Source organism: Microtus oregoni, unplaced genomic scaffold, assembly GCF_018167655.1.
Source record: "Microtus oregoni isolate MIOR12 unplaced genomic scaffold, Mior012 000003F_ref0000135, whole genome shotgun sequence".
In the NCBI taxonomy this organism is placed as follows: Eukaryota; Metazoa; Chordata; class Mammalia; order Rodentia; family Cricetidae; genus Microtus; species Microtus oregoni.
The window spans coordinates 6,048,520-6,070,511 of record NW_024543062.1 but is presented as its reverse complement, the minus strand read 5'-3'; the positions used below and the strand labels follow the sequence as shown (position 1 = coordinate 6,070,511).

Genomic DNA, 21,992 nt, shown 5'->3' with positions numbered 1-21,992 from the left:
AGGGGGAGCCCCCAGAAGAGACTCTCTACTGTGTCCTAAAGTCTAGTGAGTGGTGGGGTGACCAATTTAGTCACCTACTCCTCTTGTATGAAGTCTCCCAGATTCTGCAGATAGCCAAGGCAGAGGAAGGACTCACACGTCCATGAGTTTGAGGTCACAGAAACTGAGAAACTCTCAATCTCCTCTTCGACTTCCTGTATTGCTTAATGAGACTCTTAATAGTCACAAAAATTATTTCAGTGAATGTAACGGAAAATTGGTTAGGTCTTCAAGTTCTTGTCTCAAACCAAAGTGAACTGTGATGACCTGCCTCCATGACCTCTCTGTGCTGTTTGGAGTTTTGGTTAGCTTTGGTTTGTTGGTTTTAAGACAGAGTCTCATGTAGTCCAGGCTGGCTTCAGATTCTATAGGTACTAATGATAACTTCCAATTCCTCATCTTGCTCTCTCTACCTGTCAATCATTGGGATTCCAGGCTTATGCCACTATGCCCGGATTCCTCTAGTACTTTTTGTTACTGACTGACTCTGGCTGGGGAACACGAATCCTAATCACTGGTAGCCCTGCTAGACCCCATGCCTGCTCCCATTAGAACAGTCATGTTCCCTTTGCCTTAAGGGAATTTTTCTTAAATGTTGTTGAGAATGCTGGTTCTGTGTCAGTCTTTGCTGTGGGTCCCTTTGTTATTCCTCTGTTTTGAACAAGGGAAACTAACATGTCAATTCACATGGTCATTGGAGTAACATCCATGAGGCCCTTCTCTGTGCCCAGCTACCTGGATGAGGAGATGATGAATGAACCGTTCCTTAGATGACTGGGCAGATGGTCACCATGGCAGCCTGCCTGTGTGAACACCTCAGGGATGCTCAGAGGAGGCACCACCCCAGCTGCCAAGATCACTGTGACCACAGCTGCTGCTGAGTTCAGCCTCAGAGGCTTGGATCCAGTTACACCACAGCGGACATCTCACAGCTGCCCCAGGAGACTCTACTGTAGTCGTGAGAAGCCTTGGTGACTTCTCCATCACCCCTCCTAGCTTCAGCTACTCCCATGGGGATGGGACAGCTTTCCAATGACTCAACAAAGGCCCCTGATTGATACACATTTGAGGCTTGTCACTGATGGAATAAGAGCTGCATCTATGCAGGGCTGTGATTGGTGGAACTGAATTAGCATGCCTGTCTTAGGGTTTCTATTGCTGCCAAGAGACACCATGAGCATGGCAACTCTTTTAAAGGAGATAATTAATTTGGGTTGACTTAGAGTTTCAGAGGTTTAGTTCATTATCTTCATGGTGGGATATGGTAGCATGTGGGCAGACATGGTGCTGGAAAAGGAGCTGAGAGTTATCCATATGTATCCCCAGGTAACATGAAGTGAACAGTGTCTACGGTAAGTGTAGCCTGAGCATTGGAGACATATAACCCACCCTCACAATGCCGCACTTCCTCCAACAAGGCCACACCTACTCCACCAAAGCTATGCCTCCTAATAGTGTCACTCCCTATGGGCATATGGGGGCCAACTACAGCCACACTGCCAAATCCCATGCACCACCTTTGGCTGTGAAAGCAGCCTGGATTTCATCCTTATCGGTCAGTGTGTATGCCGTCCTTATGTCCCAGCATGCTCTTTGGTAGAAGCTGACCCAGTGACTACCAAATGTTAAGACAGCTTGGACTTGGGAAAGAAGTCTTGTCCCAGTGGAGACCCCAGAGGTCAGAATATCAACATGGCAGGAAGTAAGGAAAGAGAGTGGATGTAGATGGCCTGTGAGGAAAGGAAGCCCAATCTGCGACCCAAGCAAGCTCTTGTCTCTCACCTGAGGAGGGGCATGGAGTGGCCAGGGGGTGTGGTGAGATGTCAGTGTCCAGGGAGAATGGAGAGAGGAACAGGGTTCTCATGCAGTGGTTCTCAGTGTGGACCATGGTCCCTGCCTCTCTCAGTGTCGCTGCTCACGGACACAATCTGCTATTCTCTAAGGTCTCACATAGGTGTTAAGTGAGACAGGAAATGCATTGCTGGGACAAAGATATTTATTAAAAATGTTATCAACTCCACAGAGAAATAGGTAACAACAGAGTTGGGATCTCAAGACCAGAGACAGAAAAATTGGCAGGGTTCCAAGGAAAGGAAGTCAGAGCGCACATGGCAGGAGTGGGGTTCTCTTCTTGTTCCTGTCCATGGACAGATGTTTCACAGCACAGGCCTGCAGCCCTGCTCTCTGATTCCCAGGCCGTGGTGAGGGAAGGGGTTGAGATGCAGGATGTGTGGCCAGCAAGCCTTAATTTGAAGGAAACTTACCACCCTGGTGAGCGATGCTGGCTCCTGGTTTTCTGGTAGTTGAGAACTAACAGACAGTTTTGTGCCTAAGAAGGAAAGGACAGATTTCCATAGTCATTTTCTTTTTGCCCTATTTAGGTCCCCCAAATGAATGCAGGTCATTGTTCTTGGCTGCAGACACCTTCTCCCACGGAGCTATATCTTCCTGCTCCCCACTTTTCTTTTATCCATTAATATAGAATTTTCAAACCATTCATTTAAAATAAACTTAGAAAATGCCACGACCATGATTTATCCCCTTGAAGAATCCACATTATTTTTTATGACATGGTCTCTCATTGGCCTGGAACTCAGCCAGTATGCTAGACCAGCTGGACAGACAGGTCCACGACTCTGTCTATTACTTGCTTGTCCAGAACTGGGATTACATATTTCTGTCACTCCCCTGCTTTACAGTGTGGGTGCTCCCAGTCAGACTCAGGTCCTCCTGCCCGTGTGCAAGGGTTTCTAATTCAGACCACCTCTCTAGCTCCCTTGCATGCTCCCATAACAAACTTCCTCAAACAGCCCCTCACCTGCTCACTGCTCACCTGACTGGGGTTTCAGCTTTAGTCTGCTGACCTGTAGCAGAAGAACCAGTTTCAGTGTGGCAGCCATGCTGATCCTCCGTCTGCCTCCCAGCTTTCTCTGTGTTCAGACAACATTAGGGGCCCAGGGCAGCAAACAGCTCTGTAGTGGCCAATCAGGGACAGGTCTGAGAATCTTCAGGACCTGAGGCCATTCCTCAGCTGTCCTTCTGCACAGCACAGCCAATCAGAGGACAGCTCTCCTGTCCACTGCCCCTTTTCTATGACTTCTCCCTTTGTTTACTGTGCTGGCTGTTGTTGGCTGCCAATTGGACTGTAGTTGGAATGAACTGTAATCTAGAAATGGAGGGCTTTCTTGTGATCTGGATCTTGAGGGAGGATGACAGCATGCCTTTATCCCCTCCGTGAGGCTGGAAGGCACACCTTTCATCCGGGTCACACCTTCTGCTGGAAGCAGTAAGGGCAGTGGAAAAAGGAAAATGTGTCTTCATCTGCTTCCTCTCACCTATGGTATCACATTCATTTCTGTCTTCAAGATCCCAGTAGAGCAGCTGAGACACCCAGCCTCGTGGGACAGAGCAGCTGATGTCTTTCCATTCACAACTAGTCATTGTTGGATGGCAACTGTAAGTCATTCCAATAATTTCCCATATATATTTAGAAATATATTTAGTTATATATTCATATATCCATATATTCATTCAATAAGTCCCAAGACTCTACAGACCTGACTAAAACATTTACCTTTCTCCGTGTCACACAGCAGAAGAAACTTACATGGGAAGCTCAGGTGAGAGCCTGTCCTGGACCACTCACCTTTTCTTCCACCAGAGGAAGATCAGCATCACATAGACGGGGGTTATGAGCACAGCCGTGGCCACCACCACCCCAATAATGGCTCCTATGTTCACAAGTGAAGGATTCCTCTGGCCCTCTGTGTCCTCCAGTCCAGCCGTGGTGACTGCAGAGGTGATGATGGAGGGGCTCTGCATGGTGGTGCTGACTGCTGGGGAGAGATGAGGAGTGAGCAGATCCTCCCTGGATGAGGAGGGATGGGGTGAGTGTCACATCTGTCTCCTCAGTGGGATGTGGGATGGAGACCAGCTGTTAGAAGTTCACAGAGGGGAACAGATGCTGAAGGCTGAGACTCCAGGAGAGCAAGCTCAGTGCACACCCTCCACCTGTCCTGGCTGTGTGTCCTCAGATCTTCATCTTGTCACAGATAACGAACCTCAGAGATATAGCTGTTACGTTATAGATGTAGAGAACATGACATTTTCTCAGTCAATAGAGTATTTGCTCTCAAAACATAGACCTGAGATTGATATCTAGTATCCATATAATGAGCTGGGTGAACTGGGCACAGCCTTTAATCTTAGCCCAAGGGGCAGAGGCAGGCAGATCTCTCTGAGTGTAAGCCATGCTATCTACATAGAGTTCTACAGGAAACAGAACTGAATGAGTTGTAATCCCTGTAATGAGGAGGTGGAGACGGGTGTGTCTCTGGGGTTCACTGGTCTCACAACCTTACCTACATGACAACCTTGAAGCCAATGAGAGACCCTGTCTCAAAAAATAAGGTGGATAACACCTGAAGTTGTACTGTAGCCTCCACATGCACTGAACAAATGTGTACATTCACACACACACACACACACACACACACACACACACACACCTCGATTAACAGACTCAAATGATCACACACAGAGAATACATAAACTATAACAGAATGTACATAATTTTAGTCATAGGAGTATAGCACAGTGCAGGGCAGAGAACATTCATTTGCTCTACAAACATCGCTATGGTTAATTTTCACATTTACCTATTTGGATATTATAGATGAGTACTTCTCAACATGGGGGTCCATGGCCCCACAAGAGTCCATATCGGATATCCTGCATATCATAAAGTTATACTGCCAATCATGACAGTTACAAAATTACAGTTACGAAATAGCAAAAAATAATTATATGGTTGAGGTACCCACAACATGAGGGTCATAGCCTTAGGAAGGTTGAGAACCCCTAATCTAGAGCCAAGAAGCAGCTTCTTTCTCTTCCCTGAGCCCTGGAAGCTGCCTTTTGAGTTTACATCAGGTCAACATGGCGGCCGTAGAGAGTGCACAGAGAACTCTGCTGTGGGCATCCTCTCACGAGTTGGCTTTAATGCAGTCAACAGCCACTGCTGGATGTGGCGGCACATGGCTCTAGTCTCAGCACTCGGGAGAAGGAGGCAGGCAGATTTCCGTGATTTCAAGGCCAGCCTGGTCTACATAGTCATTTTGGGACAGCCAGGGCTCCAGCATGAGAACCGGTGTTGTGAAAATCCTGAATAAATAAATACACAAATAAACAGCCCTGGAGCAAGGCTGTGATCAACAACCGAGCAGCTAGACTCGCTCAGCTCCAGGGTGGCCGTGTATAGAGTTCCATTGTGACAAGGCTGGGCCTCGGGGCTCAGTGTGTATGGGCCTGCAGTCACTTCTGCTTCTGAGGAGAGGCCAGGATCAGAAGACAGAGCAACCAGATCATGACATTGGGACATTAGTTTAAAAATCCTTTGTGCTTTTAAGGGAGATCTTAGAGCAATGGAGAAGAAAGGGGAGTTGGGAGATGGAGAGGAGACATGGAGTGGGCAGGGAGAGGTGAGGGATGTGTCCTGGGGATTTAGTATGGGAAATGGGAGACTGTGGTGACATCTAGCAGTTCATAGTCAGACCAGAGGACACCAAGAACATCCAATGGGCACCTACTGTTCATTCTGGCCTTAGGTTAGAGCTGTGTGGAGATGCTCTATATGGGGACTAACTTGAGTCCTGACACAGGACCAAATGAGTCAGCTACATCCTGGAGAAGTCAATCCACCTTGAGGTCAGGGGAAGGGAAAGTGGACAGGACCACAGTGTTAGTTTGGGTCAGAAAGGAGGTGAACTAGGGGGTAGGACACAACCTGAAGCCAAGAGAGGGGTGGGGTTCCCTCTGAGCAGAGAATGACAGACACAGTCATGGAGACAGCCAAGGTTGGACACAAATCACAGTGGAAAGATCCTGTTGTCAGAGGCCTGGGCAGAGCCAAGGGAAAGGGATATAAAACCAGTCTCAGAGCTGTGGAACCTGAGGGGACACCTAAGGGACAAGGAAGTCAGAAGCACCAAAACCACTACCAGGATGACTCACCATGGGTGATGGTGAGTCGCGTCCCATGAATTGACTGCCATATCTCTCTGCCATGTTTTGTGTGCAGATGAACTTGGCAGTAGTACACTGTCTGGTCCTTCTCCTTCAAGTCCAGAATTCTGAGGGCTCCGGATGTCTGAGGCTGTGTCCAGTTCAGGATGAGCCGGTCCTTGAAATGCTCATGGATGAAACCCGAGGAAGAGTTGTAGATCAATTCCCCGTGGAAGTGCTTCCATCTCCAGAGAATCGTCATCTCTGAATCCCATGCCAACTTCCAGGGGAAGTAGGAGAAGGGGATCTTGATGGAGCCGCCCTGGACACCAGAGAGGCGTACTGGTTGCATGAACTCAAAATATCTTTTTCTGTAGGATCCTCCTGGGTTCCCTGAGAAGGATGAGGAGAATCTGAAGCCACTTCGGGGATGGAAACGGACAACGCAGAGCTTCACGAGCCAATATCCATAGGCAGGTGTGGGACACAAAGGAGGACTGTCCCTATGTCCCACTGTCTCTTGTGGGACAGGACAGTCAGGGAAAGGTTGGGCTGGACCAAATCTGAGGATGAGCTTTCTCTTGGGGCACAGAGGACAGGCTGACTCCTAGAGTCACCTCCCCACATGCCAACCGACTCTTCCCAGACCCACTCACCCCTCCTGTGGTTAAGTCCCCAGTAGTGAGGGCCCCACCACTCACCAGCTGAGAGCAGCAGAAGCAGGACCCAAGTCATGGCCTTCATCATCCCAGGAAATGAGAGCAGCGGAGCCATCAGGTGGGAGAACAGTCCCTGTGGATGGACCCTGGGGTAATCACGAGTCAGGAGAGAATCAGGGTAAAGCGACCCACATTTCTCGGCTCTTCTCATGTGGAGGACTGAGTGGGGGGGGGACCTTCCAATCTTCCACCTCCTCAAGCCAGCTACTTCCATTATTACTCTGGCTTCTTCTTTCCCATGTTGCAGGAGATCCGCGTTTGTGGTCTCTGAGAATATAACTGTGCCTTAGAACCTAGCCCCCATTTATGGCTTGAACTCTGCATGCCGGGCTCTCCTCTCTTCCACCTTGACCTCCTGTCTCATCCAGTCTTTCCCATTCCCTATGCAGTCTGCAATCAGTTTCCTCAGCTCCTGATTTTCTCCACTCCTGCCCTTCCCTCAGTCTGTTTCTCACTATGTCTCCCCTCAAGCTCCTTCTTCTCTCTCTCTCTCTCTCTCTCTCTCTCTCTCTCTCTCTCTCTCATAGTCACAGTTAAGGGAAAGATCATTTTTTGCTCACCAGACACAACAAGGCAGGAGGTGATGAGGAAACACATTCAGTCCCAGCCCTAGCTTGGTGCCCCCATCATCGTCTGCTCTTTGCACTCTTGCTGCCTGTCAGGGACTCCTCACAGCAGCCCTGGAAAACTAAGGCCCAGTGGACACTCTCGCCCTGGCGCTGGCTGGAACTTCCCTGTGCTTCTGGGTAAGTTATAGACTCGTCTCCCTCACCTCGACAGTGACTCCAGAGCTACTCCAGGTTCTGAAGGAAAGTTTTTGTCTATTGCCACCCTTAACCCACACTCAGAGGAGGAAACCAAGGGTCAGAGAAGCCCTGGCACATGTCACATGACTGGCACACGGCAGGCTATTGGACTTCAGTCCCACTGACTTCTCCTACTCTCACTCTCCACACTGACTTCGGCTGCCTGCTCGGTGCAGCCTCTGAGCTCCCCTCAAGGCCACGGATCTTCCGCTGGGCTCCAGGGAGGCTGTTCCCACAGAATACTTCAGGATTCGTTCTAGATGTGGCTGTTCTAGAACCTTCTTTGAATGGAGTGGGCAAAAAGGGTTCAGAGCAGCAATGTGTCAGTCACGACATATCGCCTGGGACATCAGAGTGGACACAGCTGGTCTGTGAAGAGAGTCGAGTTTGAGATGTGGGGGCAGTGGCTTGGTGGTCACAGGGCTGGTTTTGTGGAGGTCATCTCACCCTTCCCCATGACAAGGTGCCACTAGTTCCCTGAAGGGCAGGAAGATGTGATTGTACCAGAAGAAATGGCATTATACTCTCTGAATGAGATTTCCTGGCATTGATTGCCTTCTCCATGCTCCCCTGCAGGAGGCTATGCAGCCGCCTCTGTCAAGTCTGCTTTCTCTGCCTTCCTCACCCCTTGCTAAGTCTCTAAAGGAAGGACTGGGCCTAATGAGCTTGCCATGCTCCAGCAGCTGGTCTCCAGCATTTTTACACAACAGACTCTGGTTGGTCCCTCAGTATCTCAGCTGTCCCTGTGCTCAGCCTCACTGCTGCCACCTGCTGGCCACACAATTCCAGATCATGAACTCTGTTCTAATTTCAAATCCTGGACTAAGTTGTATCCCATAGGGACCCTCCTGTGGGATGATTTCTGTCCAGCAGGCTGTAATCAGTCTCCTACAGCAAAAACTGAGTTTCCCCCAATAGCAGTGACTGGGCCCTGAAGCCATGAGTCTTTCACAGGGAAGGGGCACGTTCTGTGGAAAAGCAGCAGGGGGCTGTCCAGTGCACACATGGGGCTTTTACATACATGTGACCATGGGGAGGAGTGTCAGACTGCAGTGTTAAAACCTGGCTGCTGCTCAGGGTGCCCTGTTCCTACAGAATAAATAAGTGTAATTTTAAAAGCTAAAACATATAGTGGGCTAGGCATGATGGTGCATGCCTTTAATTCCAGCTTCGGGGAGGCAGAGACAGAGGCAGAGGCAAACACGAGTGGATCTCAGTGAGTTTGAGGCTGTCCTTGTCTATTTATCAAGTTCCATGCCAGCAATGGCTATATAGATTTTGTCTCATAAAAACCAATACAAACAAACAAAGAAAGAAATCCAAGGCGGAATGTGTTCTGAGTAGCAACCCCTGAGTTTGTCTGCTGGCCTCCACATAGGGGAGCTCACACATGCACACATGTGCAGTTGAATACAGACACAGACACATCATGCAGGGAGACATCCATAGCTGATGTGCCCCACATGTCTACCCAGTCCTCATCCTGAGTAAACACGGGCTCCCGAGGCCAGCCTCTGTGACTCTCAGACTCCAGTTCCTGATCGTGTCCCCAGCAATCAGACCCTGATTTTATACCCGGCTGTGTTTTCTCATGACAGTGATGGCAGAGAATAGACTCAACCCTTCCTACTTCTGCCAGAACCATTCAATTCCAGAAATTTCCCTCAAATAACACAGTGAAGGGCAGATGGGCCCTGCCCCAGCAGACAACTCATAGATGAAAACTGTCCATCTGTCCATCCATCTGTCACACCATCCACTCTCCCATTCCTTGAGTTTTTATCCCCACTAGCATCTAAGAGCACCCAGAAGAAACCCAGAGTAGCTGCCTAGATTGGTCCCGACAGAGTTGAGGGGATGCTAGAGAGAGGGTGGAGGATGATGACCTGTGGTGTAACAGGACACTCAGGCTGCACTAGGACATCACAGTAGCACATTTGCCCCGCTCCTATATGAACCGTCTTTTCTCCTCTTGATGACATCAACATCCTCAGTGTTTCCCAACCGCACTGTGAGCACCTCCCTGTACCCCTGTAGAGGGGAGCCCCAAGAAGAGACTCTACACCATGTCCTACAAGTCTAGTGAGCAGCTGGGTGACCACATCAGCCACCTACTCCTCTGCCTGAGTCTTCAAGGTTCTGCAGAAAACCAAAGCAGAGGAAGGAACACACATGTCATTGGGTTTGAGGTCACATAAACTGAGAAACTCTCAATTTCCTCTTCAACTTTCTATATTGCTTAAGACAACTATTAATAGTCAAAAATTTATTGTAGTGAATCTAAAGAAAAACTGTTTCTTTCGATTCTCTTGTCTTCAAGTTCTCTGTCTTCATGCAAACTGAACTAATGTTTGGACTGCCTCCATGACCTCTCTTTACTGTTTGGGTTTGGTTAGCTTTGGTTTGTTGGTTTCAAAACAGGGTCTATGTAACCTAGACTGGATTTAGAATCTATAGGTGCTAAAAATAGCTTCCAATTCATTATTCTGCTGTCTCTACTCTCAATCATTGAGATTACATGGTTATGCCACCATGCCCGGGTTCCCCTAGTATTTTTTTGTTACTGAATGGCTCTGGCTGGGGAACATAAAACCTAAAGAGTTGTAACCCGGCTAGACCTCATGTCTGCTGCCATTCCTACAGTCATGCTCCCTGCACACTGAGGGAATTTTATGTAAATTATGTTGAGAATGCTGGTTCTGTGTAAGCCTTTTGTGGGCCCCTTTATTATTCCTCCTTTTTGAACAATGGAAACTTATATGGCAATTCACGTGACCATTGGAGTAACATGCATGAATCCCCTTCTCTGGGCCCAGCTGCCTGGAGGGAGGCGATGGTGAATTAATCATACTGTAGATGACTGGGCAGATGGTCATCACGGCAGCCTGCCTGTGTGAACACCTCAGGGATGCTCAGAGGAGACACAATCCCAGCTGCCAAGATCACTGTGACCACGGCTGCTGCAGAGTTCAGCCTCAGAGGCTTGGATCCAGTTACACCACAGCAGACATCTCACAGCTGACCCAGGAGACTCTACTGTAGTCATGAGAAGCCTTGGTGACTTCTCCATCACCCCTCCTAGCTTCAGCTAGTCCCATAGGGATGGGACAGTTTCCAGTGACTCAGCAAAAATCCCATGACTGACACACATTTGAGACTTGTCACTGATGGAATAAGAGCTGCATCTATGCAGGACTGTGATTGGTGGATCTGAATCGTGCATGCCTGTCTTAGGGTTTCTATTGCTGTCAAGAGACACCACGAGCATGGCAACTCTTATAAAGGAAATAATTAATTTGGGGTGGCTTCCAGTTTCAGAGGTTTAGTTCATTATCTTCATGGTCAGACATTGGTAGCATGCTGGAAGACATGGTACTGGAAAAGGAGCTGAGACTTCTCCACCTGTATCCACAGGTAACATGAAGACAACAGTACCTCTGGTAAAGTGCATCCTGAGCATAGGACCTATAACCCACCCCCTCAATGACTCACTTCCTTCAACAAGGCCATACCCACTCCAAGAAAACTATGCCTCCTAATAGTGCCACTCCCTATGGGCATATGGGAGCCAACTACAGCCACACTGCCGAATGCCCATGCACCATCTCTGTCTGTGAAAACAGCCTGGATTTCATCCTTAATGGTCAGTGTGGATGCTATCCTTATGTCCCAGCATGCTCTTTGGTACACGCTGATCCACTGACTATCAATGTTAAGACAGACTGGACTTGGGAAAGAAGTCTTGTCCCAGGGGAGACCCCACAGGTCAGAATATCAACACTGAAGGAAGTAAGGAAAGAGAGTGTTTGTAGATGGGCCTGTGAGGAAAGGAAGCCCAGAATGGGACCCAATCAAACCATGGTCTGTCATCTGAGGAGGGGCATGGAGTGGCCAGGGCCTGTGACTGAGATGTCAGTGTCCAGGGAGAATGGAGAGAGGAACAGGGTTCTCATGCAGTGGTTCTCAGTGTGGACCATGGTCCCTGCCTCTCTCAGTGTCGCTGCTCATGGACACAATCTGCTGTTCTCTAAAGTCTCACATAGGTGTTAAGAGAGACAGGATATGCATTGCTGGGAGGAAGATATTTATTAAAAATATTATTAACTCCATGGACAGATAGGTAACAGCAGAGTTAGGATCTCAGGACCAGAGACAGAAAAATTGTGTTCTGAGGAAAGGAAGTCAGAGCGCACATGGCAGAAGTGGGGTTCTCTTCTTGTACCTGTCCATGGACGGATGTTTCACAGCACAGGCTAGAAGCCCTGCTCTCTGATTCCCAGGTCGTGGTGAGGGAAGGGGTTGAGATGCAGGAAGTGTGACCAGCAAACCGTACTTTGATGAAACTCACCACCCTGGTGAGCGATGCTGGCCCCTGGAGTTCCATTAGCTGGGGACTAACAGTGCTGTGCCTGAGAAGGAGAGGACGGTTTTCTGTAGTCAGTTTTCTACTTGCCCCATTTATGTCCCCAAATGAACGCAGGCCATTGGTCTTGGCTGCAGACACCTTCTCCCACTGAACTATCTCTCTGCTTCCCACTTTTCTTTTGTCCATTAATATGCAATTTTCAAACCCTTCATTTAAAGTAAACTTAGAAAATGCCACGACCTTGATTTATCCCCTTGAGGAATCCACATTATTTTTTATGACATGGTCTCTCATTGACCTGGAACTCAGCAATTACACTAGTCTAGCTGGACAGACAGCGCCATGCTTCTGTCTGTCTCTTACTTGTCCAGAACTGGGATTACATATTTCTGTCACTCCCCTGGTTTACAGTGTGGGTGCTCCCAGTCAGACTCAGGTCCTCCTGCCCATGTGCAAGGGTTTCTAACTCAATCATCTCTCTAGCTCCCTTGCATGCCTCTCATAACAAACTTCTTCAAGCAGCCCCTCACCTGCTCCTTGGGATGACAGCCGCTCACCTGGCTGGGGTTTCAGCTTTAGTCTGCTGGCCTGTAGGAGAAGAACCAGTGTCAATGTGGCAACCATGCTGATCCTCTGTCTGCCTCTCAGCTGTTCTCTGTGTTCAGACAACATTAGGGGCCCAGGGCAGCAAACAGCTCTGTAGCAGCCAATCAGGGACAGGACTGAGAGTCCCCGGGGCTTGAGGCCAGTCCTCAGCTGTCCTTCTGCACAGCCAATCAGAGGACAGCTCTCCTGTCCACTGCCTCTTGTCCATGTCCTTCTCCCTTTGCTTCCTTCCCCTGCCTTGAACTCATGTCCCCTCCCTGCTCTCCCTGCTCTGCACTCACCAGGCCTCCCTTTTGTCTCCCTGGAACTTGGCTCCCTGGCTTCCCTGTGAGTTCAGCTACTGCACCCTGCAGATTCAGTCTTAGGGTTTGAATCCCAGTCAGACTTCTGCTGCCTCCCAGACTCCTGCTCTTCACCTCTCAACTGCTCTTCTTATCCATTGCAGGGCTGAGCCTGCATATTCAAGACTGTATTTCTGGGTTTTCCAATACACTCCACTGTCTGCTCATCTCTGCTCCTGTCCTGTGTTCATCTTTGCTTGATCCTCTAATTTCCAGCTGGGACTCTAATGAAGTAGGTACAGATTCAGTTCTGGCTGAGTCCCGCCTGTTTTCTATCCTTGTGTTCTCTGTTCTCTGCCCTGCACATGTTTACCGTGCTGGCTGTTCTTGGCTGTCAATTGGACTGTAGTTGGAATGAACTATAATCTAGAAATGAAGGTCACACTTGTGATCTGGATCTTGAGGAAGGACGACAGCATGCATTTACGCCCTCCATGAGGCTGGGCCACATTGTCTGTTGGAAACCTGTGTAAGGGCAGTGGAAGAAACAAGGGTGTTCTTCATCTGCTTGCCTTCGCCTCTGTCACACATTCATTTCCGTCTTCGAGATCCCAGTAGAGCAGCTGAGAAACCCAGCCTTGTAGGACTGAGTAGCTACTGGGTTCTTGGTCTTTACATTCACAACTAGATATTCTTCTACAGCAGCCTATAAGTCATTCCAATGAACTCCCATATATGTTCAGAAATATATTTAATTATATAATCGTATATTCATATATTCATTCCATAAGTTCCATGACTGTACAGACCTGACTAAAACATTTGCCTTTCTCTTTGTCATACAGCAGAAGAAACTCACGTGGGAAGCTTGGGTGAGGCCCTGTCCTGGACCACTCACCTTTTCTTCCACCAGAGGAAGATCAGCATCACATAGACGGGGGTTATGAGCACAGCCGTGGCCACCACCACCCCGACAGTGGCTCCTATGTTCACAAGTGAAGGATTCCTCTGTCCCTCTGTGTCCTCCAGTCCAGCCGTGGTGACTGCAGAGGTGATGATGGAGGGGCTCTTCCTGATGGTTCTGGCTGCTGGGGAGAGATGAGGAGTGAGCAGAATCTCCCTGGATGAGGAGGGATGGGGTGAGTGTCACATCTTGTCTCCTCTGTGGGAGGTGGGATGGGGAGCCGCTATTAAGAGGTTCACAGAGGGGACCACATGCTGAAGGCTGAGACTCCAGGAGAGCAAGCTCAGTGCACACCCTCCACCTGTCCTGGCTGTGTGTCCTCAGATCTTCATCTTGTCACAGATAACGAACCTCAGAGATACAGCTGTTATGTTATAGATGTAGAGAACATGACATTTTGTCAGTCAATAGAGTGTTTGCTCTCAAAACTTTGACCTGAGATTGATCCCTAGTATCGATACAATGAGCCGGGTGAACTGGGCACAGCCTTCAATCTTAGCCCAAGGGGCAGAGGCAGGCAGATCTCTCTGAGTTTAAGCCATGCTATGTACATAGAGTTCTACAGGAAACAGAACTGAATGAGTTGTAATCCCTGTAATGAGGAGGTGGAGACAGGTGTGTCTCTGGGGTTCACTGGTCTCACAACCTTACCTACATGACAACCTTGAAGCCAATGAGAGACCCTGTCTCAAAAAATAAGGTGGATAACACCTGAAGTTGTACTGTAGCCTCCACATGCACTGAAAAAATGTGTACATTCACACACACACACACACACACACACACAACACACACACACACCTCGATTAACAGACTCAAATGATCACACACAGAATACATAAACTATAACAGAATGTATATAATTTTAGTCATAGGAGTATAGCACAGTGCAGGGCAGAGAACATTCATTTGCTCTACAGACATCACTGTGGTTAATTTTCACATTTACCTATTTGAATATTATAGACGAGTACTTCTCAACATGGGGTCCATGGCCCCATAAGGGTCCATATCGGATATCCTGCATATCATAAAGTTATACTGCAAATCATGACAGTGGCAAAATTACAGTTATGAAATAGCAAAAAATAATTATATGGTTTAGGTCCCCACAACATGAGGGCCATAGCCTTAGGAAGGTTGAGAACCCCTAATCTAGAGCCAAGAAGCAGCTTCTTTCTCTTCCCTGAGCCCTGGAAGCTGCCTTTTGAGTTTACATCAGGTCAACATGGCAGCCGCAGAGACTGCACAGAGAACTCTGCTGTGGGCATCCTCTCACGAGTTGGCTTTAATGCAGTCAACAGCCACTGCTGGATGTGGTGGCTCATGGCTCTAGTCTCAGCACTCGGGAGAAGGAGGCAGGCAGATTTCTGTGAGCTCAAGGCCAGCCTGGTCTACATAGTCAATTTTGGGACAGCCAGGGCTCCAGCATGAGAACCGGTGTTGTGAAAATCCTGAATAAATAAATACACAAATAAACAGCCCTGGAGCAAGGCTGTGATCAACAACCGAGCAGCTAGACTCGCTCAGCTCCAGGGTGGCCGTGTATAGAGTTCCATTGTGACAAGGCTGGGCCTCGGGGCTCAGTGTGTATGGGCCTGCAGTCACTTCTGCTTCTGAGGAGAGGCCAGGATCAGAAGACAAAGCAACCAGATCATGACATTGGGACATTAGTTTAAAAATCCTTTGTGCTTTTAAGGGAGATCTTAGAGCAATGGAGGAGAAAGGGGAGTTGGGAGATGGAGAGGAGACATGGAGTCGGCAGGGAGAGGTGAGGGATGTGTCCTGGGGATTTAGTATGGGAAATGGGAGACTTTGGTGACATCTAGCAGTTCATAGTCAGACCGGAGGACACCAAGAACATCCAATGGGCACCTACTGCTCATTCTGGCCTTAGGTTAGAGCTGTGTGGAGATGCTCTATATGGGGGCTAACGGGAGCCCTGACACAGGACCAAATGAGTCAGCTATATCCTGGAGATGTCAGTCCTCCTTGAGGTCAGAGGAGAGGGAAGTGGACAGGACCACAGTGTTAGTTTGGGACAGAAAGGAGGTGAACTACGGGGTAGGACACAACCTGAAGCCGAGAGAGGGGTGGGGTTCCCTCTGAGCAGAGAATGACAGGCACAGTCAAGGAGACAGCCAAGGCTTGGGCACAATTACAGTGGAAAGATCCTGTTGTCAGAGGCCTGGGCAGAGCCAAGGGAAAGGGATATAAAACCAGTCTCAGAGCTGTGGAACCTGAGGGGACACCTAAGGGACAAGGAATTCAGAGGCATCAAAGCCACTACCAGGATGACTCACCATGGGTGATGGCGAGTTGGGTTCCATCAGTAGACTGCCAACTCTGCACGCCTCTTTTTGTGTTCAGATAAATCTGGCAGAAGTACACTGTCTGGTCTTTCTTGTTCAAATCCAGAATTCTGAGGACTCCGGATGTCTGAGGCTGTGTCCAGTTCAGGATGAGCCGGTCTTTGAAATGATCATGGATGAAACCCGAGGAAGAGTTGTAGATCAGTTCCCCATAGAGGTACTTCCTTCTCCAGAGAATCCTCATCTGTGGATCCTTTGCCAACTCCCAGGGGAAGTAGAAGGAGAAGGGGATCTTGATGGAGCCGCCCTCGACACCAGAGAGGCGTGCTGGTTGGTTGACACCAAAGGTATTTACTCTATTGGATCCTGCTGAGTTACCTGGGAAGGTTGGGGAAGAATCTGAAACCACTGCAGGGGATGGAAAGGACAACCCAGAGCTTCCCGAGTTTTCACCCACAGGCAGGAGGAGAACTCCGGGAAGGGCTTTTCCCACGTCCCACTGTTCAGTAGGGGACAGGATAGACAGCAAGATTTGAGCTGGACCCACTCTGAACATGAGCTCTCTCTTGTGGCTCAGAGGACAGGCTGGTTGCTCTAGCAGTCATCTGTTCACACGACAACCCACTCTTCCCAGCCCCACTCACCCCTCCTGTGATTAGGTCCCCACTAGTGAGGTTCCCACCACTCACCAGCTTGCAGACAGGCTGCTGGGAGCAGCAGAAGCAGGACAGAAGCCATGTCCAGAATCCCTCCAGGAAGTGAGACCAGCAGAGCCATCAGACAGTAGAGGAGGCCCCGTGGAGGAACCCTGGGTGCTCAGGAGTCAGGAGACAATCAGGGTAAAGTGAGCCACATTCCCTGTGGCTTCTCATGTGGAGGACTGGGTGGGGCAGGACCTCCCCATCTCCACCTCCTTGTGGCCAGCAACTTCCTTTATCATTCTGGTTTCTTCTTTCCCACGTTACAGAAGATCCACCCTTGTGGTCACTGAGAAGATGACTGCACCCATGAGCCTAGCCCCCATTTTTGGCTGGAAGATACAGCCTTAACCTCTGCATGCTGAACTCTCCTCTCTTCCACCCTGACCTCCTGTCTCATCCAGTCTTTCCCATTCCCTATGCAGCCTGTAATCACTGTTTCCTCAGCTTCATAATTTCCTCCCCCCAGTCTGTTTCTCAGCATGTCTCCCCTCATGCTGGCGCTCTCTCTCTCTCTCTCTCTCTCTCTCTCTCTCTCTCTCTCTCTCTCTCATAATCACAGTTAAGAGATTGATCATTTTCTGCTTACCAAAAAGTATGAGACAGGAGGTGATGAGGAAACACATTCAGTCCCAGCCCTAGCTTGGTGCCCCCACCATCGTCTGCTCTTTGCACTCTTGCTGCCTGTCAGGGACTCCTCACAGAACCCCACGAAAACCAATGCCCAGTGGACAATCTTGCCCTGACTGCTCGCTGTTGCCTAGTCTGTAACTTCCCTGTGCTTCCTGGTAAGTTATAGACTCGTCTTCTTCACCTTGACAGCGACTCCAGAGCCACTCCAGTTTCTGAAGAAGACGTTTTGCCTCCCACCACCCTTAACACACACTCAGAAGAGGAAACCAAGTGTCAGAGAAGCCCTGGCACATGTCACATGACTGGCACACGGCAGGTGACTGGACTTCAGTCCCACTGACTTCTCCTACTCTCACTCTCCACACTGACTTCGGGCTGCCTGCTTGGTGCAGCTTCTGAGCTCCCCTCAAGGCCACGGATCTTCCGCTGGGCTCCAGGGAGGCTGTTCCCACAGAATACTTCAGGATTCGTTCTAGATGTGGCTGTTCTAGAACCTTCTTTGAATGGAGTGGGCCAAAAGGGTTCAGAGCAGCAATGTGTCAGTCACGACATATCCTGGGACATCTCTGGGAGTGGACATAGCTGGTCCGTGAATAGAGTCGAGTTGTGAGATGTGGGGGATGGTTTTGTGGAGGTCATCTCACCCTTTCCCATGACAAGGTGCCACCAGTTCCCTGAAGGGCAGGAAGATGTGATTGTACCAGAAGAAATGGCATTATACTCTCTAAATGAGATGGGCAGAGGCGCCTTCCCATTTCCTTAATTTCCTGGCATTGACTGCCTTCTCCATGCTCCCCTCAGGTGGCTATGCCGCCGCCTCTGTCATGTCTGCTTTCTCTGCCTTCCTCACCCCTTGCTAAGTTTCTAAAGGAAGGACTGGGCCTAATGAGCTTGCCCTGTGCCAGCTGCTGGTCTCCTGCAGGCTCTGGTTGGTCCCTCATGATCCCAGCAGTTCCTGTGCTCAGCCTCACTGCTGCCACCTGCTGGCCACACAATCCCAGATCATGAACTCTGTTCTAATTTCAAGTCCTGGACTCAGTTGGTTCCCAATAGGGACCCTGCTGTGGGACGATTACTGTCCAGGAGGCTGTAATAATTTTCCTGTAGTGAGAACCCAGTTTGTCCTAATAGCAGTGACTGGGCCCTGCCGCCAAGATGCTTTCATAGGGGAGGGGCACTTTCTGTGGAAGAGCAGCCTGGGGCAGTGGGGTGCACACATGGGGCTTACATACATGAGACCATGGGGAGTGTCAGACTGCAGTGTTAGAACCTGGCTGCTGCTCAGGCTGCAAAGTGAGTGTGCCCTTCCTCCTACAATAAATAAGTAAATATAATCTAAAAAATTACGGTGGCCTTTGTGGCACACGCCTTCTTTCTAGCATATGGGAGGCAGAGGCAAACGGACATCTGCTAGTGTGAATCTAGCCTGGTCTGCATATTGAGTTCCAGGCCAACCAGGACTACATAGTGAGACCAAACAAAAACAAAACAGACCTACAAAAAGAAGAATAATAAAAAGCAAACAAAGAAACACAGAAAACAAACAAACAAAACAACCAACTAACAACACAAAATGTCCAGGTACATGGTGTCTGGAGTAGTAAAGCCGGACGTTGCTCTCTAGTCGCCACATGCATGAGCACACACTTGCATGCGTGTGCATGCATGCGTGTACGTGTGCACGCACACACACACACACACACACTCTCTCTCACATACTATCATGCAAGGCACCTCTCACAGCTGATCATCCAGCACCTGCCTACCAAGTCCTCATCCTGAGTAAACACGGCCAGAGCAAGGTTGTGAGCAACAGTGAAGCACAGAGTCCCCAGCTCCTGCAGGATCTTGTGAAAGACGCGTGGGTAACAGCAACACAGTGCTCAGGCCGGGTCTCAGCGCACCCAGTGCATGGCACTGCAGTTACTTTTGCTACAGAGGAGAGGCAAGGATCAGAAGACAGAGCAGCCACATCATGAAAATGGGGACATTGCTCTGAAGAGCCTTTGGGCCTGTGTGGCGAGGTGACAACAGGGGAGGGGAAAGGGGAGTTGGGAGCCTGAGGTGACACCAAGGGAGCAGGGAAATCAGAGGCATCAAACCAGAACCAGGGTGGCTCACCATGGGTGATGGGCAGTTGGGTCCCATCAATCGACCACCAAGTCTACAAGCCTTCTGTTGTGTTTACAGAAATATGTGGTCTAGTCCTTCTCTTGTAGGTCCAGGATTCTAGGTCTCCAGATGTCTGTGCAGATGCAGAATCTAAGCTTCACTTCCAGGCTTCATCTGGCCTTACCCTACTGTCTGGGGTCTGTGGGTAAAAGGTCATCCAATTGCAGAATCTCTAGGAGGGATTGACCACTTTAGGCCTGACCTATGTTAGCTGTTGGACCTCAGAATTATTTTTTATTTTTATTTTTGTTTTGGAGACTGGGTTTCTCTGTAGCTTTGGTTCTGTTTAAAATTTGCTCTGTAGACCAGGCTGCCTTTGAACTTACAGAGATCCACCTGCTTCCCTAGTCCTGGGACTAAATGTATGTGCCGCCACTGCCTGGTTAACCCCTGCATTTTTATACAATAGGTTCTGGTGGGATCTATAGGTGCTCAACCTCCCTGCTGCCACCTGAATCCCAAGTTATGGGCTCTGTTGTTACAAGTCCTGGACTCAGCTGGATCCCCACAGGGACCCTGCTGTGGGATGGTTCCTGTCCAGGATGATGTAATCAGCCTCCTGGAGTGACAGCCATGTTTCCCCTACAGCAGTGACTGAAAACTGCAGCCATGGTGCTTTCACAGAGGAGGGGCACTGTCTGTGGAAGGTCAGCCTGGGGCTGTGGGGTGTACACATGGGGCTTTTGTGCACATGTGACCACGGGGAGTGTCAGACTGCAGTGTTAGACCCTGGCTGCTGCTTAGGCTATAGCACTAGTGTGTCCTTCACCCGCAGAATAAATATGTGTAATTTTAAAAGTTAAAACTTAAAATTCCATGCCTTTAATTCCAGCTTTGGGGAGACAGAGGCAGAGGCAAACACGAGTGGATCTCAGTGAGTTTGAGGCTATCCCGGTCTATATATTAAGTTCCAGACCAGCAATGGCTATATATATTTTGTCTCATAAAAACCAAAACAAACAAACAAAGAAAGAAAGAAATCCAAGGCAAAATGTGTCCTGAGTAGTCACGCTTGAGGTTGTCCGCTGGCCTCCACATAGGTGAGCACACACATGCACACATGTGCAGTTGAATACAGACACAGACACGTCATGCAGGGAGACACCCATAGCTGATGTGCCCCACATGTCTATCCAGTCCTCATCCTGAGTAAACATGGCCTCCCCAGGCCAGGCCCTGTGACTCTTCAGACTCCGGTTCCTGATCGTGTCCCCAGCATTCAGACCCTGTTTTTATACCCAGCCGTGTTTTCCCATGACAGTGATGGCGAGAATAGACTCAACTCTTCCTATTTCTGCCTGAACCTTCCAATTCCAGAAACTTCCTTCAAATAACACAGTGAAGGGCAGATTGGCCCCACCCCAGCAGACAACTCATAGATGACAACTGTCCATCTGTCCACCCACTTGTCACTCCTTGAGTTCTTTCCCCCAGTGATAACTAATGCAGCCCAGAAGGACCCCATGTAGCTGTGCAGACTGGGTCCCCAGAGAGTTGAGGGGATGCTAGAGAGAGGGTGGAGGATGATGACCTGTGGTGTAGACAGGACACTCAGGCTGCACTAGGACATCACAGTAGCACAGTTGCCCTGACCCCACCTGAACTGTTTTCTTCCCTTGATGACATCAACATCTGTCATTTGCTTCCCAACCTCAGTGTGAGCACCTCCTGCACCCCTGTAGAGAGGAGCCCCAAGAAGAGACTCTATACCATGTCCTACAAGTCTAGTGAGCAGCGGGGTGACCATATCAGCCACCGACTCCTCTGGATGAGTCTCCCAGATTCTGCAGATAGCCAAGGCAGAGGAAGGAACACACATGCCATTGAGTTGAGGTCACAGAAACTGAGAAGCTCTCACTTTCCTCTTCAACTTTCTATATTGCTTAAACAAAACTATCAATCGTTACAAAATTTATTTCAGTGAATCTAAAGAAAAACTGGTTACATCTTCAAGTTCTCTGTATCCAACCAAAGTGAACTAATGAATGACCTGCCTCCCTGACCTTTCTACTGTCTTGAGTTTCAGTTAGCTTTGCTTTGTTGGTTTCAATACAGAGTCAATACAGGTTTCAATACAGAGTAGCCCAGGCTGGCTTCAGACTCTATAGGTACTAATGATAGCTTCCAATTCATAACTTTGCTATCTCTACTGTCAGTTATTGGGATTACAGGCTTATGCCACCATGCCTGGATTCCTCTAGAACTTTTTGTTACGTAATGGCTCTGGATGGGGAATACAAACCCTAGAGTGGTAACCCTGCTAGACCCCATGTCTGCTCCCATTCAAACATCATGTTCCCTTCTCCCTGAGGGAATTTTATGTATATGTTGTTGAGAATGCTGGATCTGTGTAAGACTTTGTCGTGGGCCCCTTTGTTGTTCCTTCCTTTTGA

The 21,992-nt window shown here is 49.1% G+C and overlaps 2 protein-coding genes across 2 annotated transcripts; both read right to left on the bottom strand.

Moving 5' to 3' along the window:
* Nucleotides 1–3,681: 3,681 nt before the first annotated feature.
* On the bottom strand, nt 3,682–6,866 carry LOC121444129 (paired immunoglobulin-like type 2 receptor beta). The gene is made up of 3 exons (XM_041645922.1): nt 6,744–6,866; nt 6,052–6,435; nt 3,682–3,875 (listed from the first exon to the last, which is right to left on the bottom strand). The coding sequence occupies exons 1-3, from the start codon at nt 6,814–6,816 to the stop codon at nt 3,682–3,684; spliced, it is 651 nt and encodes a 216-aa protein (XP_041501856.1). The 5' UTR covers nt 6,817–6,866.
* Nucleotides 6,867–13,714: 6,848 nt separating this feature from the next.
* Nucleotides 13,715–16,873, bottom strand: LOC121446632 (paired immunoglobulin-like type 2 receptor beta-2). The gene is made up of 3 exons (XM_041649389.1): nt 16,786–16,873; nt 16,088–16,474; nt 13,715–13,908 (listed from the first exon to the last, which is right to left on the bottom strand). Exons 1-3 carry the CDS (start codon nt 16,871–16,873, stop codon nt 13,715–13,717), a joined length of 669 nt encoding a protein of 222 aa, XP_041505323.1.
* Between the last annotated feature and the right edge of the window lie 5,119 nt (nt 16,874–21,992).

What these genes read in the sequence shown, in the direction of transcription:
- LOC121446632 (XM_041649389.1), bottom strand. Translation starts at nt 16,873, where the DNA reads ATGGCTCTGCTGGTCTCACTTCCTGGAGGGATTCTGGACATGGCTTCT. An exon ending in AGCAGCCTGTCTGCAAGCTG is followed by an intron (nt 16,475 to 16,785) that starts GTGAGTGGTGGG and finishes CAACCTTCCCAG; the next exon opens with GTAACTCAGCAGGATCCAAT. An exon ending in CCAACTCGCCATCACCCATG is followed by an intron (nt 13,909 to 16,087) that starts GTGAGTCATCCT and finishes ATCTCTCCCCAG; the next exon opens with CAGCCAGAACCATCAGGAAG.
- LOC121444129 (XM_041645922.1), bottom strand. Translation starts at nt 6,816, where the DNA reads ATGGCTCCGCTGCTCTCATTTCCTGGGATGATGAAGGCCATGACTTGG. An exon ending in GCTTCTGCTGCTCTCAGCTG is followed by an intron (nt 6,436 to 6,743) that starts GTGAGTGGTGGG and finishes CATCCTTCTCAG; the next exon opens with GGAACCCAGGAGGATCCTAC. An exon ending in GCGACTCACCATCACCCATG is followed by an intron (nt 3,876 to 6,051) that starts GTGAGTCATCCT and finishes ATCTCTCCCCAG; the next exon opens with CAGTCAGCACCACCATGCAG.